The following is a 21,117-nucleotide window of genomic DNA, read 5'->3' as shown; positions in this document are numbered from 1 at the left end:
TTGTGTGAACTGGGTTATATTGTACCCTAGTATAGTCTTGCTAGTTAATCTACTTTTATAAAGAAAAGAAAAAAGAGAAGCCATCAGAAAAAAGCCATTTTTTGCCAAATCTTGCCAAACAGGTTGAAACATAAGTGAAAATGGATTATGCTGCCATTTTATGAAACATGAACACGTTCCCAAACAATACAGCTTTCAATTTTTTCCTTTACATTTACAAATGTGCTTTTATGTCTCTATTATTGAATACGTTAACTCTGGTTCACTAGGTTACAGACGCAAGACACCATGAGCCTAAAACACTGTTCAACAATCAACAAACAGGAGAGAAAGTGCTAGTTCAAATATTTCATGAAGAAGTAGGTCTTCAACCGTCATTTGAATATGGTCAAACAACCCCATTGGAAGTTTATTCCACCACCTCAGTGCCAGAACTGGAAAGAGTCTTGTTGTATACTTACCTCTTACCCTGAGAGATGGTGGGACCAGTCGAGCAGTGCTTGTAGGGTGCGAGGTGCAGTGCAAGGAGTGATGAGGGCTTTGAGGTAAGAGGGATCTGGATTTTTGGCTTTGTAGGCAAGCATCAGTGTTTTGTATCTAATGTGTGGAGCTACTGGAAGCCAGTGGAGAGATGGCAGCAGCGGGATGGTGAGTGAGAACTTGGATAGCTTGAAAACGAGTTGTGCAGCTGCATTTTGGACAATTTGCAGAGGACGAATTTTCAAGGATTATATGGACGTATATCCCGTAGGTCTACCTCAGAGACCTATGCTGAACAAGATGACTGATACAGCAAACAGCTGTCCGGTCAAAATGGACACAAGGACAAACACCAATTACCACCGATGTCCGTGCCATGACCTCTCATTTGTTTCTGCAACATTGTTAGCAAGCAGCCGAATATCCACTAAGCCTCTCTCTCTTTAACCTCTCACAAAAAAAAAAAAAAAACACTACTGAACTGTGCAGGTTTCATTTCATTTCCATAGTAACAATTCAGGTTCAGTGAAGCACCTCATTAAAAAAAGATAAATTGAATATTGCAAATTGTTTAAACAATCAAAAATTTAATGTGAATGTCAAATATAACTCCTTATGTAGCCACATACTGAATAATGTAGTAAAGATTAGCTTTTGTCCTGCATCCTGCTTGGAAGTAATGCTGCATGATTTTCACAAAAATTCTAATTGGATCACTTGACCTAGAGACTAGAATTAATCATTTTTATTTAAATAATATTAGACTAGTGTTTTTAAATGATAATCAGGTGGTGTTCTTTTATTTTCTATAACAACAGCTCTGACAGTAGTTCAAGTAGAAAAATAAATGAAAGGTTTATAATAATGTGCTAGTCCTAATAATGCTCTTGTTATTTATTTATTTATTAGCCTTAAAGCTATTTTTTAATCCTTGAACTTTCCATCATCAGAACACATTAGGTTTAAGTTGATATTAAGGTCTAAATCTTTTAGGAGTTATTAAAGTTTGGACTGAGACCATTTACTGTATATTGAAGAGCCAGTCAAATGAGTTCATGACTAAGAACCCAGCAATAAACATTGGAGATTTTGTAAATGGTGTGTTCTGCTTTCTAATAAAATAGAAAATTCGCAGCCCTTATGGTTTTGCTTCACAGACCCCACTTTGACAATCCCTGGTCTATGGCAATGTCTCATTAAAAGGTTTTACTTCAGATTTTCCAATATGTTAAATCCAGAAGGACTTATTTCTACACTGTTTCTAAGTAAAGGTCATATCTAATGACATGCTGAAATAAAAATGCCAAAAAATATCAGAACTCTGCAGGAGAAGCAAAGACACATTGGCTTCATCAATGGAAATGTGATGTGTGTGAGGCAGAAATATGCCATTCAAATTTCCCTTAATTTAGCTGTGCACTCACTATGTCCATCAATTGGTCATCATTGGACAGGTGAATTAGTGTTATTACCTTTAACCAGATACAAACATGGAGATTCAAAATCGACAGGACTCGGCTGTGGCAGCAAAATTGAGAGGGAGTGTAAGAGAAACAGTTGATGGACAGGGTGTGCTCATTTTTCTTCTCTGAAACCTTGCATTCAGATTTTTATGAGTGCAATCATGAGAGCTGAGGAGCACCAACACACCCACAGCGCCTTTCATCATGCCACCATTAAACAAAAAGACAACCATTACTGATGATAAACACTTTAGATTTACATCCCACACTTCCACATGCGAAATTTAGCACTCACTGTGATCTCATCTGCTCTATAAATGTTGCTTTATCATAATCTACACAGCTCGTTCTTTCCCGGACTTACAAACGACTAGGACAGGATTCAAATGATGAATGTTAGTTTAGAGCTACTGTGAAAGGAGAAATGATGTCAACTTTGTCTTGCATTATCTTGCAATAGCTTCAGTTTGCAGAACAGGACAGAATACTAACTAGCTGATTTGTGAACCCTCAAACTTACAGCAATTTAAGATTGTCATTATATCTTTCTAAAATAAATAAATTAATTAATAAAATGGCTCAGAATGATACCCAGGTAATTCACTTTTAGTTGGTAGTGTATTGAGAGTTGGCCATCATTAGCTGGCTAAGTTACACAATGCTAGCAAAATAACACGGTCGATGCTTTTATTGTATACCATTATCTTGCAAAATTCATCCAGGCACTGACACGAGTCAAACTCATAATGACAATCACCTCAGAGACGAGCAATTCCTAAATTTAGGTATTGCTAGTCAAGTAGAAGACTAATTTAAAAACAGAAATAGCAATCCAGTATCAGACAAATAAGATTTTTTTTTAGCTGGTTTGCAATAAAAACCTTGAACGAACAGTTCTTTGTTTATTCTTACTTTAAATCATTCATTAATCCAAACCTAAGACAAAAGTTAGTGAGCCTTGTATCAACCCGTTGTTTAAGACGAGGGTCAGAAGTTAATACACAGTATCAGAGCATGCAACTAACAATTAAGAAGAAATTTGTATAAACTGCAAAAACTAAGAAATCATTGTCCCTTATTGGTTAGCTACATTAGCATCTCCAATTCATTGCGAGCAGCCTCAAACACAGTGGACTGGTATTCTATTCAAATTGTATTCCTGCCTCACGCTCAGTGTGCTGAGGATGGATGAATGTGACCCTGACCAGGATAAATTGGTCACTGAATAAGAACGGATGAATAAAAATGGCTCCCGCAAAATGAGGTCACTCATCTCTTTAAAATCATTCACTTTTTCAGCGACTTTTCTTTTGTTTACTCATTACACAATGCAGAATACGCAGCATCAACTGTTAACGTCTGTATCTGTGTGTGTCTGTCTGTCTGTGCGCATGTGTGTGTGCTTGACTCAGAAAAGTGAGAATTGTATCACTGTGTAAGAGTGTTAATTTCGTCACCTATTTTTAATTTAGTCTTAGTCTTGTGCCAAATGTCCTTGTTAGTTTTAGTCATATTTAGTCATTCACATATCTTTTTTTGTTAGTCTTAGTTTTAGTCGACTAAAAGTCTCGTCATTTTAGTCTAGTTTTAGTCAAAAGAAAACAAGGTATCTTAGTCAGGTTTTAGTCGACTAAAAGTCTTTTAATTTTAGTCTAGTTTTAGTCAAAAAATTGTAGCTTGTCCACATCTGGAATCTATTGTAAGGATAAATACAACGAGGCCTCATTAAATGCAATAATATCAGGAACACAAGTGTTATAGTGGAAATAAATAACTTAATGAAAAGTCGAAGATCAAAACTGTAGGTGTAATTATATATACATTATATTATATTATAATGTATATATATATATATATATATATATATATATATATATATATATATATATATATATATATATATATATATATATATATATATATATAAAAATTACCGACTTAATGCAAGTTATACATGGTATTGCACACACCATTATTGATGATATTTGGAGCAATATTACATGTAATTGTTAAACTTGATTCCCTTACATATACATTTGTTTTTAAGCCTAATTATTAATTTTGATTATAATGTGATTGTGACGGAGCGTGGGAAGAGTTTTCAGGTTGGGGGTGCACCACTTTTGAATAAGAAACAATATCAAGGCTATAAAACTTGTCAAAACTCCGCGAATCACAAAAGTATCAGTGAGAAGTTGAGAACACTTGTTTAAACAGTGCATACACTCGAACTTGACTGCACATCACATTTTTTACTTTAATCGTAATGCAAAGACCGGTCATCGGGACATAAGCTGTCATGTACAATAAAAGAGCCTGCGCAGCGACAGGAAATATAATAACACAAAAAGCCGCCTAGACCAGGGGTGGACTTGTGCTCAGGAGCTTTTATTTATTTTTATTTATTTTTTTTGAGCGGCATGTGGACGAATTCTTTCTACGCGCACACTATTTTATTACTTGATAACAGACCGCTGCGAACTGTAACACACCGATGCCATGAAAAAACAGAGCGTTGCCATGGACACACAGGATTCTAACCGTAGAGACGGAGCGCAATATTTTCGTTTGCAGAAACAATACAATCGTTTTTAAATCAATAAACTCCTTTTTAAATCATCATTTTGTGTCAAATTATCGATTTATTTGGTAGGTAGCAATGTAATAAGCGGGATCCGTGAACTCGTTCTGAATATTTTAAAGGCGTAACAGCTGATGAAAAAGCAGAGACAATTGTAGACGAAAATGAAGAGAGATTTTATCTTAGTTTTTATTTTATACAAAACATTTTCGTCTCGTCTTTTTTCATCAACAATAATGCATGTTAATTTAGTCTTAGTCAGCGTTTGACAGTGATGCAGTCTTGTCATCGTCTCGTCTTAGTCATGAAAAAAAAGGTTGTTGACGAACATATTTCGTCTTGTCTGACAAAATTAACACTACTGTGTAATATTGCTTTAATCTATAACAAAAGATGATAATGGCAATCATTGGCCTCTGATCTCTCCTCTCACATCTGACAAAGTGACCGGTGATTCTGAATAAAGAGTTGAAGTTAAAGCACATTAACGTCAAACAAATCTTGCTTTGATGGCCAGATATTTGTTCTATGAATATGCGAATTGGACACACCCACAGCCCTCTACCATTTCGCAGGTAACAGTACAGCAAGACCGGCAGTTGTACAATAAAAACACATAGGCGCTTATATTTAATGCTCTTATAGAAAAATTGTCAATCATTGGGTGGTTTAGCCCGATATCGGTCATCTGAGTTATTTCCAGTAAAAGGATGTCATTTATTCCTCTTCTGTAACAGCAATTTGCCAATATTTTTATTATTTAAGAAGGTAACGCATTTTATAGCTATGTTTAGTGTTGTGGAACATCCATGAAACAGGTCAGTAGCTTCAACTTCAAATTCTGCCAAAAAGAATACAAGTAACAAATATTAAGAAACACGTTTGTTGAGCATCTGCCAATAAATTATGCATGTTTGTACAACAGATACATTAACATTAGAATAATCAATTACATTAATATAAAGCAATGATTTATCTTACAGCAGACACTACTGTGAGTGCTAATTAACACTTAACCAATCAAAAATACAGAGTATCCAGCAGCACTGTGATACAAGATACCATATGCTTGCTGTAGTTTCTAATGAGACATGTGTTATAATATTTACTCTCAAATTGAGAGGTTTATTTTACAGCACAGGTTACAGAAATGGGGTCAGTGACATCACATGACGTCGCCTGATTTGAATATGATCATGACAAGATCTCAATCTCCATTTTTGTATTATTAATTTATAAAATCTGTTAAAATAAAAACCATAAAAATGGATTGTGTGTGCCAATGTTATGAAATTTCAAAGAAGCCAATAATCTCAAAGACTGAATAAAATACTCAATAAACTCCAGACATCTACAGCCACTAGTTGCTTGTTACCACAAAGACTATACAAAACAACAGGAGACAAGAAATCTAAATTTAATATATTTGATGGTAAACCACAAGAAACCAAAAAAGCCCAATCTGTGACCAAATGGGGGGGGACAACTAACTATATATTTCTTGTTTTTTTCTTTGCCAGCTCCTATCAGTGTGAAGTGCTCCAGTTTATGAAAAGAGGGGTGTTTTCTTAAGCTCATAAAATGCTAAATTGCTCCAAATCACTGCAAAAGACAGTCATGAAGACTAACGTAATTCCACCTATAATGCATGTAAGCATCAATTAAAGCAATAGTGCTCATGTTGAACGTCCAGGATGATAATCAGTATGTTCCTGCGGTTTAGGTGATCATGCGACACTGCAGAAGGTAATTCAATGCAGGGAGGTTTTGCTGTGCAGCTCTACTGTTCTCACACACTGCGACATGAGCAAAGACTCCTAGTGAAGTCCTCCAGCATGAAGAAAACATCCTGCACTGACCCATATCTCCAGAGTTCAAACAATAAATCATGGAAACAAGTACAGGGTGCTTGGAGAGCGAGTGCCAGGTGCCATCAGCATCCTGAAGCTCCGTCTAAGAGAGAATCGTTGACTCGAGCTGTTGACACTTTCACTGTGGCAGGTGACAAATGGCAGGTGGGTTTAACCCAATGTAAAATCATTCTGTATGCCACCAGTGTTAAAGCTCTGAGTGTTTAAAGTTTTTTTATTTTATGAGGTTTTTTTTTTGCAAAAAGCTAGGATTTGCAGCTATGTATATGTTTCTAAAAAATATGTCTCAGAATGATACCCACGTAACTCACTTATACCCATGAAAGTTACCCAACCTTAGCCGGCTAGGTTATACAATGTTTGCAAAATAAAACCAATACTTGTCTTGTAAAACATTATCTAATGATAAAAATAAGATATCTTAACATTATATATTATATACATCCATCCATTCACTGACATACGAGTCAAGCATATGATGATTCGCCTCAGTGACTAGCAATTCCATTTTAGCTATGGCTAGTCAGGTTGAAGGCTAATTTCAGGAAGGCTAAGGAAATAGCAGTCTAATATCAGACATAAGATTTTCTAGCTAGTTTGCAATAAAAACCTTGAATGGACTCTTGTTTATTCTTATTTTAATCATAGATTAATCCAAACATAATGCTTTAAACCAGTGTTACAAGAAAAAAATGCAAGATTTTAGACACCAAAATCTGTCCCCGAACGCTTTACTAGGATTTGATGATATTCTCATTTAAGCCAATACTGAGCAGCAAGTTGTGATAGACAACACTTTTTAGAATTAACACTTGGCAAAAAGGTACTCTACCCTGAGTACTTTATTAGGAACACCTGTTCATCTACTTGTTAATGCAATTCTCTAATCAGCAAGTCATGTGGCATCAGTGACATGCATACAATCATGTAGATATGGGCCAAAAACTTTGGGTAACATTCACTCAACCATCAGAATGGTGAAAAAATGTAATCTCAGTGATTTTGACCATGGCACGATTGGTGCCAGATGGGCTGGGTTGAGTACTTCTATAACTGCTGACAACAGCATGAAACCAACCTGCCTTGTGTGAACAGTCCAGGTTGGTGGAGGTTGTGTAATGGTGTGGGGAATGATTTCTTGGCACACTGAGCTGTTAATGCTAGTCAATAATGGCTTAAATAACACAGCAGTTTTGACTTTTGTTGCTAATAACTTCTAAACATAATACTAGACATACAAATCTTCGCAATAGCAATCATAATTTAAAAAGGTCTACTCAAACAGTATAGTGTGTGGTGAATATCAACAAACACCTTCCTGTCCATTTTATTAGAAACATGTACGTTCATGGAGTTATTTAATCAGCCAATCAGGTGACAGAAGCATAGCTGCATAAAATCATGCAGATACAAGTCAAGAGTTTCACTTAATTTTCACATCAAAAAGATGAAAAGGTGTAACCTTTGTGCCTTGGCTGAGAAATGTGGAACCTGATCTTCTGCTGCTGTAGGCCATCCACCTCAGGGTTTAATGAGTTCTGAGATGCTTTTTAGCTCACTACAGTTGTAAAAATTATTTTTTGGCATTACTGTAAACTTCCCGTCAGCTGACATTAGTCTCTCATCAACATGGTGTTTCAGCTAGCAGACACTTCAGCTAGCAGACAGTACTCTGTGCACAGGATGGTTTTGTTGTGTGTGTGTGTGAGTGTGTGTGTGTGTGTGTGTGTGTGTGTAAATCTCAGGAGATCAGCAGATCATATACTCAGACCAGATCATCTTGTACCTACTTCAAAGCCATGGTCAAAGTCATAGACACAAATTTGTTTCTGATGAATGTGAATATGAACTGAAGCTCTTGTCCTGTATCTGCATAGATTTCGTCACTGCTTTGCTTCCATATGATTGGCTGATTAAACAACTGCACTAATGTACAGGTGTACCTAATAAAGTGGACAGTGAGGGTACATCATATATTAGATTAGATTACACTGTAGATGTAAATTCAATACTACATTTCAGACTGGTATCTCTACAGTACTTGATCAGTATCAGGCGTAGATGTGTGTATGATATGGCTCATCAGTACAATTTACCTGATTAACCTCAAATGTGTACAGTTCTTTTACATGGTCTCTGCATCTAAATCTGCATATAGGCTAGTAAATAAGGAAAATGATGTGTTACTATAGGAGACACAATGTTTAAAATATGACTAGTACACAGACTAAGACTAGAAATCTCATTTCCAAAATGAGCAGCACCTTTAATCCCAGTGACGTGCTGAAACTAATGTTATTTCATTGAATTGTTTCTGCTATATTATGGTGTGCGTTTTGACAGGAACTGATTCAAAACATCCCAGGCTCGTCATGTGAACAGTACTGCAGGATGGAGAGCTTTAAATCAGAGTGTGTGTGTGTAAGTCACTCTGGATTAGGGTGTCTGCTAAATACCAGAAATGTAAATCTGTGTGTGTGTAAAGCAGTGGGATCACTGCCCTGCAGAACATCCAGGACCCAAATCAGCTGTATGTGCGCGTGGTGTGTGTGTGTGTGTTGCAGCAGGAGCAGCACCTCCTCCATCTGCCCGGTGGTGATTATGGACTCACCTGCCTGGGTGAGGAGCTCCGACATGGACCAAACCCCCAGCAGCATGCTGCATAACAAACCCGCCTGCGCGCACAGCAGCTCCCGCCTCTTACGAACTTTAAAGATTTTCGAGATGGCGCATTTCTTCATGTTGTCTCTCTTCTCCAATTCGGTCCTCATTTCATTTCAGATACGGTGTTTTCCCTCTCTCTCTCTCTCCCTGTCTTTGGCACATGCACGCGCTAAAAGCCGGTGTTTTGAATCAATGCAGCATTTTCGTCCCAAATACTCCAGATTAACGCACTTCATAAATGGTATGGATGCGGATATAAACGCTGTTTGCTCACATGCACGTTCCTCGAGTTCGCCTTTCTATCCGGCTCTCAAAGCGGCGTGCAGCCCCACAGACGTGCTCGCGTGCGCGCGCCCCGCGTCTTGTCTTAATTGGAAGCCCGAGCTGCTTTGATCTAGTTTAATTGGTCGGTATGTAGCGGGTAGTGGGCGTGGCCATGTGGAGAGCCCACCTACACGGACCCATCCGCGAGGAGTAAAAGTAACACACTGCCCACACTGAGTCCAGCAGCGATGCCTAGTTCAGACTTACTTGACCAGATTCGATTCTGTAAAGTGAATCGTTTAAATGAGTCGAACTTTTCGACCAGAGATTCCGTTATTGTGATTCATCAATCAGTTTCCATAATGCCCCGGTCTACTTGCCTTCACCACTCTGATGTGTGTATCACGTTAATTGAGTGTGTAGGAACACAAGCATACTGAAAACAACATTCTGACTAGTAAATGTACGCGGTTCCCAATACTCCACACAGATGAACAACCAAGACAAGTTGGCTTATTTTGTTTAACCCTGATAATTATGGGGTAATGTATCTGACAATTATCTTATATAATCCAGTTTGGCATTGTGCAAATCCCTCCAGTCTTCATTCACTCACTTTCGGTACATGTTCTATCCTGGTCAGGGTCGTGGTGGATACAGAGCTGCTAACAACGATGCTAAGACTATAGATAGAAAGCAGGAAAATAACTCACCCTGATGCACCAAGCACCTGATTCACGCCCCCAATCCCACCCCATGACACACACACACACACCAGCATGCCAGAAATACCTTTAAAATTCATTCATTTTCTACTGCTTATCCGAACTACCTCGGGTCACGAGGAGCCTGTGCCTATCTCAGGCGTCATTGGGCATCAAGGCAGGATACACCCTGGACGGAGTGCCAACCCATCGTAGGGAACACACACACACACTCATTCACTCACACAATCACACACTAGGGACAATTTTCCAGAGATGCCAATCAACCTACCATGCATGTCTTTGGACCGGGGAGGAAACCGGAGTACCCGGAGGAAACCCCCGAGGCACGGGGAGAACATGCAAACTCCACACACACAAGGCGGAGGCGGGAATCGCGAACGTGCTAACCATTAAGCCACCGTGCCCCCCTACCTTTAAAATATTTTATATAATTATTAAACTATGCTGTAATAGTACTGTATCAATTCCAAAATCTAACCCAGTTCTCTGCTGGTTTCAAAGGCAATTCCATATAAATCCTACAAACATTCACACAATCATTCTGTTAATAGCATACTAAAAATCACAGACAAACACATGCATGTCACACCCATGTCCAAAATTGTAGCTGGTGAAAAAAAGGGCATTGAGTTCCTGAACATGTAAGTAACCTGTCTAAGAGGAAGATATTTAAAAAAGCTATTTCCTTTGACATTGCCGTGACTCTGTTTATATAAATTCCAAAATCTTTCCTGTTTATCAAAGTTCAAATATGTCAAAGGTGTCAAAGGCTTGTAATACACCCACCTATTAGCATCTCATTAGCGTCTTCTTCTTTTTCTTCTTCATCTTCCTCTTTTAATTTTTACGATACAAATCTCTATATAACATATGCAAGCCTTGTAATGTACTACACAAAGCTGAAAAACTACTTTAACTATCAGAAAGACACTAAAAAATAGCATACTGTAGTTGTATTTAGGCTAGTGTAAAAAATAAATAATAAATAGCATAGCATGTATATCACTCTGGTGTTGGTAACAAACAAACAAGTAATTAAGCATTTGGAGAGTAATTATGCGACCGGATGATTTGCTGTGTGTGTTTGTTTAAAAAATTAAACAATTAACATAATATACATTGTATGCTTCACTCAGGACAGAAAGGCTGCTGGAAAGAATGACAGGATGATGTTTTCTACCAAAGCCAAGGTCAAATGGAGGGCGCACATACACACATGTCAAAGTGAGGACATCACAAAGCTGACATTTTATATACAGTAATAGTGTGGTGCAATTATTTTATCCATCGAGACATGGTGATGTGTGTGTGTGTGTGTGTGTGTGTGTGTGTGTGTGTGAAACAAGTGTTACAGATGTTTAATGAGGGAAATCACACTATAGTGATGACATAATAGCTAGTAAGCAGGAAACAGTATGTAAGGACGATAGTTATAAAGTATCTTCATAAATAAGCGACTGTGCACTATTTATTTTATTATGCATTAAACACACAAGTCATCCATTAGAACTACCACAAAAAATTAATTTCTTGAAGAGTGTGTGCCCTGTTTTTGTGTCCACTGGGATTTGATCTTACATTGCAGCATACTGTACAGCGACCATCCCTAAAAAAGCACTATATTAATACACCACTTTGGCCATAATGAAGTTAATTCCCATTATTGAACTTTTAATTTCTCACCCTGTTTAATTCAAGTGTTAATGACATTTTCACTAATGGAAAATCACACTCTTGAGTGCCATTCATTTACACAGCACACACACCTGGGTATTAAGGCCCATGAGTGATTTAAGACCAGAAAGTTCTCAGCATTGACAGATTTTAATGAACCTATCAGTTTAAACAAAAAAAAACACAGATGTATTTATATATATATATATATATATATATATATATATATATATATATATATATATATATATATATATATATATATATATATATACAGACAATAGTCTAAGCATATGTTGTCCAATCAAACTACAAAATGTTGAATGTTGTGTTCTTTGATTTAAATGAAACTATAGACTCTCTGAGACGTAGCTTTTTCCATGTAATAATATTTTGAGTCTACAAACTAACAAATTGTGGCATAATTACACACTGAATCTGGAGAGGTGAACATTAAAAAAGCATCACATGGTCTTTTTCCAAGCTTTAACTGTCCAGTTGTGGTGATCCTGTGCCCACGATAGCCTTAGATACTTGTTCTTTGCTAAGAGGATTGGCAGGATCTTGGCTGACAGGATGTCAGAACACACAAAACAACAAATCTCGAGGAGAGTAGGCTACAAGAGCGGAACACCAAATTGGGTTCTACCGCTTGAAAGCTAAGAACAGGAATCTGAGACAGAAAATTAGAAAAACAGTTTATGAGAAATTTAAACCAGCCTATCTGGCACCAACAATCATACCAAGGTCAAAATAATAGAGATCATATTTTTCGCATTTTGAGGTTTGATGTGACTATTATGTTTTACAGAGGGACCTTCGAGAGCATCCCGAGCAGCTGTATCACTGTCTGGTTTGGGAATTGCACTGTCTCAGAACACAAGACCCTGCAGAGGATAGTGAGGACAGCTGAGAAAATCATCTGAGTCTCTGTTTCTTCTATCACTGACATTTACACCACATGCTGCATCCGAAAAGCTTACAGCATTGTGCATGACCCCACACACCCCGCACACACACTCTTCACCCTCCTGCCGTCTGGAAAAAGGTACAGAAGCATTTGGGTCCTCACGACCAGACTGTGTAACAGTTTCATCCCACAAGCCATCAGATTCCTCAACAACTGAACTGATCTGTGTAGCAAACACACACACACACACACACACACACACACACACACAAACAGACACACACAACTGTGTGAACTACATGGAACTGTAGAAAATCAAATAATTTACACAATTGTTCTTTTGCACACCACATTTTAATACATCATCAAACTGCTGCTATAATAGAAGTGTATATATGTGTGCAAGATCCCTCTGTGTTTATAACCCTCTTTTGCACAATGTTTATGACCCTGTACTTTGTACAATGTTCTGTACAACAAACAGAATCCACAGTGGTCGGCACTAACTTGTGTCTTTTGTCTTGCACTGTTTGCACATGATGCACTTTATGTGGCTAGGACAACTTGCATCCAGTCTTTAGCTCTGTGTTTTATGTAGCTCTGTATTGTTTTTGTATCGAATTGTCTGAACAATTTGAATATACATTAGTTGCCATGAGCTTTACCGTCCTTTCTATTTGGAAAATGTGAATACTAGTATGTACAAATGGTGCTGCTTATGTCTTTCTGTGAGTTCACATATATTAGCTTTACAGCTAGTTACTTCTTTAACCCCTTCATTCAATTTCAATAGAAGCTATCCACAAGGTTATATGTCAGCGTTAGAGGACAGATTAACACTGAATTATACATGAATCATTGCTCTACAGAGAATCTGTTTCTCTTTTGTTTTTTCTAGCATGGCACATCATGCACAGTATTAGACAGATGCTGACTTTTTCATTGGCCTAACTCCATATAGCAGATATTTGTCACCTGTGAGAGTTTGAAGGAGTGTCAGTGGCTTCAGTGAACATTCTCTCTCCAGGAGACAGGCAGAGCCTCAGCATGCTGAAGGCACCTGACCGTGCACTACTTCTTCTGATTTATGGCCTGAACTCTAGAGATATGGGTCAGCAAAGGACAATTTCTTCACGCTGGTTGACCCCAGCAGTCAGTGAACAGCATGTTGCTCCTGTCTGATCTGCAGCAGGGGGAGTAGAACTATAGCTAAAGCTGGTTAAGCTCTTCCTGGCACTGGTCTGAACACGTTTGCCAGGTTTCTAAGCCTTGGCAGTCTAATGCTCTAGCATGGCATATATCTGCACATAAATTTTGTGTTATAAAGAGAGAAGTCAGCAAGACATGATCAGCGTCATGACTTTTAGAGCCAAGATGCCAGCCACACTTATGAATTGCCTTGCTTGTATTAATTTGTTTATACAGTTTTGTCCATATTTACTGACCCTTTCACTGTACTGATAAATGATCCAACTGCAATTTCCATTCCAGACTCTGTTAACCATAACACTGTTAAATTCTCAAAGGTGTTGATTAATTTTCCTATAACAGCAGCTCTGTCAGTACTTTCAGCAAACATTTTGCATAATCTAATACTAATAATAAACAGATTGAAAAGATTGTTATTTAACAAAGAAAATATATAATCTTTACTTTGGTACAACTTTCTGTTTACTGTCTTGATTTAGCCCATCTGTGCCCATCATTTTCTCATTATTGAAATGAGTACATTTTAAGTCCACAGTACTTTGTGCTTTCCAGTTTCTCTGTAACATGAGAAGTGGTGTTTATCTTTTGTTTTATTAACTTTATTGAACACAGATGGGCTAATAATGGATTGACTGTTTATACAGTACCTGCCATAAGAAACTACCTTGTTTTTGTAAAAATTCCACAAAAAGGTCAAGGTTCACAGTTCTTTATTTGCACATACATGTGATGAGATGTAATGTAGTGCAATATTTTTCTTCATTTTCTCATCCCACAGTGCAAAAAATGAACAGAACAGACAATGAGCTGAGATATGATAAGATATAAGATATACTCTTACATAATTCATACATAATGTTTGGATGAATGTGTGTATATGGTGGTGTCACCTGATGGACTGGTATCCTATCCTGGGTATTCCTTCTCATGAATGGAATAGGCTCCTGATCAGGATTAAAAGCTTACTGAAAATGAGTGAATGAGTAAAAATGTTGACTTGGAGTAGTCTACAATTTGTTTTAACACACATGAGAATAGGGTTGGATCGTGAGCGCTGCAGCCCCGCTCCGGAACGTTACAATTAGGATCAATTTATCTTCCACTGGAATGTTTTTGGGAAGTGAGAAGAAACCAGAGAATCTGGTATAAACCCACATCGACTTGTGAAGAACAGAACCTCCACACTGACAGTAGCCCAAGTTTAGAATTATAGCCAAGACCCTTGAACTTTGAGGTGATAAACTGCTCAGGCACAACAGCACCCAATATATGAGCTACAGTCCCTCATTCAGTAGGGATGCTAAGGGAAGCTGCCTTATTGTAGATGTGTCCTTCTCTGCAGGGATAATTCCATAAATCTCTTCACTGGAAGGCAGATGCATGGAGGTATGCGATAGTATACTGTGTTTGGAGGACAAAATGAGAGAGAGAGAGAGCAAGTACTTGTCGTGTCTCTTCCAGATCAAAAGGGAATACAGGAACTTTGGGGTCACAAATTATTTATAGTATTACATGTTTTACTACATAGGCTTTATGCATCATGAAGATATCTGACTGTGAACAACCATTGTCGAGGGATTGGGCGCTGGGCACAAGTAACACTAAAACAGCTCCATTTATTCACTTTATTCTGAGAAGAGGGGGAGGGGTGATAGCCACGGAGATAAAAGATAAAAGACAAAACTGAGAAAGAATAACCTTTTGATCTTGTCTTCCACAGAGGCTCATCAGGACCGACCGCAAACTTTATTTCCTACCAAAGCATATGTTATGTGCCGACAGAGAATTCCTCTGAGTTTATTTCCCCCAACCCAACAAGCTTCATAGGGAAAGTAATCGCTCTGAGTAAGCAGGAGCTCGGATGAGCGGGCAAGGAAGACGAATTACATCAAGCTCTGACCTCAAACACCTGGAGATCTGCTCATCTGCTGCCTTTGAGGAAAACTATGATTCGCAATATACGAGGAGAAAATAGGTTTGTTATTTTATATTTATATATTTATATATATATATAAATATATTTATATTGATATTTTACTTCATGCCTCCTAGCAAACAGGGCTACCTGGATACCTCCTTGTGTTCACATATACCTATAAACTGTCCAGCAAAGTCACATAGGGATTTATTCTGCAGTATATACAATAAATAAGATCTGCATCCAGCTGTATTTTCCTTTTCTTATTCTGTACACATGATGGTCTACATATACACAATATGGAGCTGTTAGCATCTGTAATACATCTGTCTTGTGCCAATGGTCAGTGCTATAGCCTCTACTCATTCCTTTGTACCTCAGCCAGATGGCCACTAGACAATGGGCAGAGAACAGTGATTCAGGAGCTGAGGAAATTCTTGAAGGGATACCAGAACAACATTTATTTTTATCTTTGGTCTTAGCAGCAACAGAGGAAGAGTCTGGTTTATCCAACACCTATCAAAGATTCAAGTCAGTGATAGTAGCTACTTAAAGCTTGGTGAGTAAGGTTGAATCAAAAACACTGACTGCACTCTTACACGTTAGCGTTTCTGAGAATCTGGGCAAAACCAGCTCCAGCCCCTTAAAACTCTGAGGTAAATCACAAACAGGTTGGTTTGTTTGTCTGTGTAATCTGTCCTGGTTGTGTTGCAGCCAGATATTCAAGACCCAAATATTAAGTGTAGATGCACAATTATGGGTCAGCAAAGTTGAATTTCTTCACACTGCTTTACCCAGCAGTGAGCAAACAGTATATTGCTCTGCTCTGCTCTGCAGCAGTACTTGCATCCGCTGCCCAAGCAATTAGTACTTGGTCAGCATATACATGGCCCAAATACTAAGTGAAGATGCATTGACTCTTAGCTATGGACTTAAATTGCATGTAGCATACAATGTCAATATATTAACTCTTTTGCTGCTACTACACTCCTAATAATGTACACCCAGTCCAGGATATGGTTTAAGTATGCTCTGACTGATTAGGTTTATAGCATATGGATTTATAGTATTGTGCATTGTGCCTAATTTGATGTGATAATGTAAAACAGAGCTGAGCACAAACTGAGAACAATCTGTTACTGTCAGTAAACAAAAAAACTCTTTCTTGTCATAATATCTGGTTCACCTGGGTCAACGAGTGTGACCTCACCGTCCATGATTTCTATAGTTGTATCTCGATTTTGAGCCTACAGCTGCTGCCTCCATTATAGCTCAGCTCCACAGTCAGCATTATGAAGGCTAAGAGGATTAGCTGATGGACAGTTTCTGGCTGTCCTAGTCAATTATCCAAATGAAAGCCCAGATCTTGCATCAATCTGAATTTTATGTCTCTGTCACAGGAAGTGGAAAGACAGCAGAACAGTTGTGTTCAAAAGTTTGCATTCCTTGGGAGAATTTGCAAGATCTGTACCATTTTTAAAGAAAACATAAGTGAGAAGGCAAAACAAATTTATTTCATTTTTTATAGCACAATCAAACAAAAAAGAACAAAAAAGAAAATAAGGAAATAATCCCTGTTAAAAGGTTTGCATACTTTTAGTTCTTAATATCGTCTATTGCACGCTTTAACATCAATGATTGCATACAATCTTTTGTAGTAATTGTGCATGAGGTCCTTAATTCTCTCAGGTGGTATAGCTGGCCATCCTTCTTGGCAAAATGCCTCCAGTTTCTGTATTTTTTTGGTTGTGATGGCCACTGAGAGCGGAACCTAGCTCATCTCAAGCATCTCATAATACATCCATAAGTAAGTAGGTCTGGTCTGGTTATTAGTACATCAATAGTTTCTTTCTCTTTGAGGACATTCCATATCGTTGCACCGACTATGCCCAATGCTTGTTTAATGGCCCTGATTGATTTTCCCTCTTTCTTCAGCTTCCAAATGGCTCACTTTTCTCCTGTAGACAGCTCTCTGTTCTTCTTGGTTTTTTTTTATTACTTTAAAAAAACAAATTAAATTTGCACATTGTAGTCTGTGATACTGTATACAGAATGCACACTGATCAGCACTATCTTATGTATTTTTCCTGTACAGTTTTGTATTGTCTGTTTGCAGTAGGTTGCACACAATGCACGTTATGTGGCTAGGACAACTTACTTTAAGTCCTAAGCTCTGTGTCATTTTATGTAGCATCATGGTCCTGGAGAAATGTTGTTTCAAGTCACTATGTACTGCATCAGCTATATACGGTTAAAAAGACAAAGCTTCAGGACTTGACTCGATATCTTCATAGTCAAAGCGCTATGAAGAGTAGACATTCAGAGCTATTGATTGTTTAAACAATCAATCTAACAGTGCACATTAGTTCGACAGTAACACGTTTCAATTCTACTGAGCATTTAAAAAAAAAAGTGTGTTATGTTCTAAGTTGTAACACATCTAGATGTAAATATCAGTAAATGAATGCTAAAAATCCTCAAACCTAAATGTTTTCACTGTACACCAAAAACAAAATAACTGGCTTTGCTTTTCCGTTACTTTCAGAGCGTACAGTATATATACAAAAGGTATATGACATTTGATACCTCACTCAACACAACCTGCTAGGAAATAAGAGAATGGGACTCTCCTAGAGATAATGGCAATGGATTTCTGCTTTAGTTCTGCATAAATATATATACTGTATACTATGCTGTCCTCTCTTGCTCTCATTGGCTGATCCGAAGTCGCTGAGAGTGCACCTCACTGCTGCTCCAAATGTGTCATTATTTCTTTTCCAATGTTGTTGATGTGATGATGGTCAGTTTGTCAAGCTGCTCCACTGGGGATAATTAATGCTTGTTCAGTTAACACATAAGCCATTTTAGTCTTTGATTCTGAATGTTGTGTTAATGTCTTGTTTTGTTATTTATTTTAGAAATCCTTGTGATATATTCAGTTTGTGTTGGTCTGACTTAAATAAAATAGTGTTTAAAAATCACTTTGTGTTTAAGTCAGTTTTGTATTTGTATAGAGACCAATGGGCGTTGGAACCATTATATGTGGGTGGGACCATAGACCATGTATAGACCATAACGCATAAAAGGGCATTAATGGGAACATTAAAGAACGTTCTTTAAATAAGTAACTAAAAAGTTACTTTCAACAGTAACGCGTTACTTTTTCGTGTAAGTAATCAAAAAAGTAATTGAGTTACTTTTGGAGTGAAGTAACTAGTAACTGTAACTAGTTACTTCCAACCAGGACATTTAACTACCTGGTTGAAGGGAACTAGTAACTGTAACTAGTTACTATTTCTTTCTTAGTAACTAGCACAACACTGGTCATTAGTATTTATTAATTAAATTTGACGGCGTAGTGTTTCCTCCCCCTGTCCAAAGACATGCATGGTAGGTTAATTGGCATCTCTGGAAAATTGTCCATAGTGTGTGATTGTGTGAGTGAATGAGAGTGTGTGTGTGTGTGTGCCCTGCGATGGATTGGCACTCCGTCCAGGGTGTATCCTGCCTTGATGCCGGATAACGCCTGAGATAGGCACAGGCTCCCCGTGACCTGAGGTAGTTCGGATAAGCGGTAGAAGATGAGTGAGTGAGTGAGAGGGCATAGTGTCACCATGGCGACAGGCAAACATATTTGTGACAAATGAACGTAAGTTCTAAATCTAAATTCTAGAATGTAAAAGATTTCTATACTGTATGTTCTCATAATACCTGGTGTAGACTGACTGGCAAGATGGGTGGCACGTGCGATGAACGCAAGTTCTCTTTTTACCAAGCTGTAAAGCAACATGAACCTGTGCAGATGTTGGAAGACATGCGGTACATGGAGATATTTCACTGGGAAGAATGCAGCCACCAACGGACATACACTCCGTCTGAGGCACTGATGTATGCCATCGTGCACGACCACCGAGCATACGCACAATACTTGGTGAATGAGTTCTCAGATGGTGCTTTTGCCATGCCAGGTGAGAATGTCTGCTGCAGTCATTCATCTGCTCCACACCTAGCCTTGGCTGTCCACTACAACAGGAAGGAAATAATGGCTCTCATTCTTCAAGAGACTTCTTGGTCCTACATGAACCGGGGAGAATGCGAGCACATGGACGAGGGCAGAACTCCACTCCATATGGCATGTGAGCTGTTACACTCAGATGCTGTCATGCTGTTACTGGCAAGCGGGGCTTCACCACAAGCTGAGGATCGCGATGGTATGACACCGCTGGATCTCATTCTGGAACAGCTACGAGCCTCCAAAGTGAACACACGTGCCAAGATGTTATGCCTGGAAAGGCTGCTCATGTTCAAGCCTGAATTGCGGTTCAAAATGAAGAGCTCACTGAAAAATGATCCAGAGTACTGGTCCAATGTTCTGGGAGAGGAGACGTTTAACTACCTGGTCGGAAGAACTCCAGGGACACTCTTTCTCTTAGCTATGCAAACAATTCTGGCTCAACTACCTTCTCGTGAATTTTTCAAAAGTCTGGACGAACTGCCCGTTCCAGTTTTTCTGAAACCCCTCTGACACTGCTTAATGCAATCCTAACAGTGGGACTTCTACTGAAACATACTTTTGTTTTTTATTATTTTTTTTTTTACTGAATTTATATCTGTGTGACTGAAATCAATTTGTAATGTAAATTCATGTGCATGTGCCTTTTTATTTGCTTTTAAATCAATTTAAACAGTCTAAAGTTAAAAGACTAATCCTGATTTGACGTTTTCCTGAAGTTTTTCTTTTTTTTACAACACTGACTACTAAAAGAGAGATAAATATTATATTATTATTATTATGATATGAAAATCTGGGTACCAACAATATTTAATATGCAAGTCTGTTTTTTCTGTGTCCATCTGTCCAACCATGATTTAAGTTTAACCATTATTACGTCAAGACATTTACGTTATTGTGGACAAAATAATAAGGGTTGCATCAATTTTAAAAAATCCATTCTAAATGGGTCTGCTCAAGCATGGGTAGGGGAGGCTGAGCCAGTGGCATCAGTAATGATGAGGAGGCCTGGGCCGTAGTGAGCAGGCTCATGCAACGAATTAGTTTGTTTGTGGCTGAGGCAATGTCCTTGAGTTGGCGTTCATGTACAGAAGAGGATTTGGACAGTGTTGAGGAGGGACTGTATCTCCTGGGGTCCTGCTGGGTTCATTGTTGGCCAGATGATACTATCAGTAAGCAGTGTGGAGGTGTTAGGGAGGAACCCAAACGCAGGACAAAATCCAACAAAGAGAGTTCAATAATACTAATAATAATGATCCGACCTAGGACACAGTTCAGGTGTGAATCCACACAGGATGCAAAAGAAACAAAGAGACAGAGGCATAAGCAGGGCAAAATCACAG

The 21,117-nt window shown here is 38.2% G+C and overlaps 2 protein-coding genes across 3 annotated transcripts in view; one reads left to right on the top strand and one right to left on the bottom strand.

The window, feature by feature from the left end:
• The window catches only part of slc24a4b (solute carrier family 24 member 4b), a 43,689-nt gene extending 34,234 nt beyond the window's left edge, over window positions 1–9,455 (bottom strand). Inside the window, exon 1 of one of the 2 annotated variants that reach the window (XM_060866313.1) lies at window positions 9,007–9,455. In XM_060866313.1, the coding sequence (XP_060722296.1) occupies window positions 9,007–9,166 (160 nt within the window). In that variant the 5' untranslated portion in view covers window positions 9,167–9,455. The remainder of the gene's footprint in view (window positions 1–9,006) is intronic. The other variant, XM_060866312.1, reaches the window with a different exon arrangement.
• Window positions 9,456–19,430: 9,975 nt separating this feature from the next.
• On the top strand, window positions 19,431–20,287 carry LOC132842301 (ankyrin repeat domain-containing protein 9-like). The gene has a single exon (XM_060864980.1). It carries the CDS (start codon window positions 19,496–19,498, stop codon window positions 20,285–20,287), a length of 792 nt encoding a protein of 263 aa, XP_060720963.1. The 5' UTR covers window positions 19,431–19,495.
• Window positions 20,288–21,117: the final 830 nt, after the last annotated feature.

The sequence above is a fragment of the Tachysurus vachellii genome, chromosome 3, assembly GCF_030014155.1.
Source record: "Tachysurus vachellii isolate PV-2020 chromosome 3, HZAU_Pvac_v1, whole genome shotgun sequence".
Classification (NCBI taxonomy): Eukaryota; Metazoa; Chordata; class Actinopteri; order Siluriformes; family Bagridae; genus Tachysurus; species Tachysurus vachellii.
This window is presented reverse-complemented; position numbering and strand designations above follow the sequence as displayed.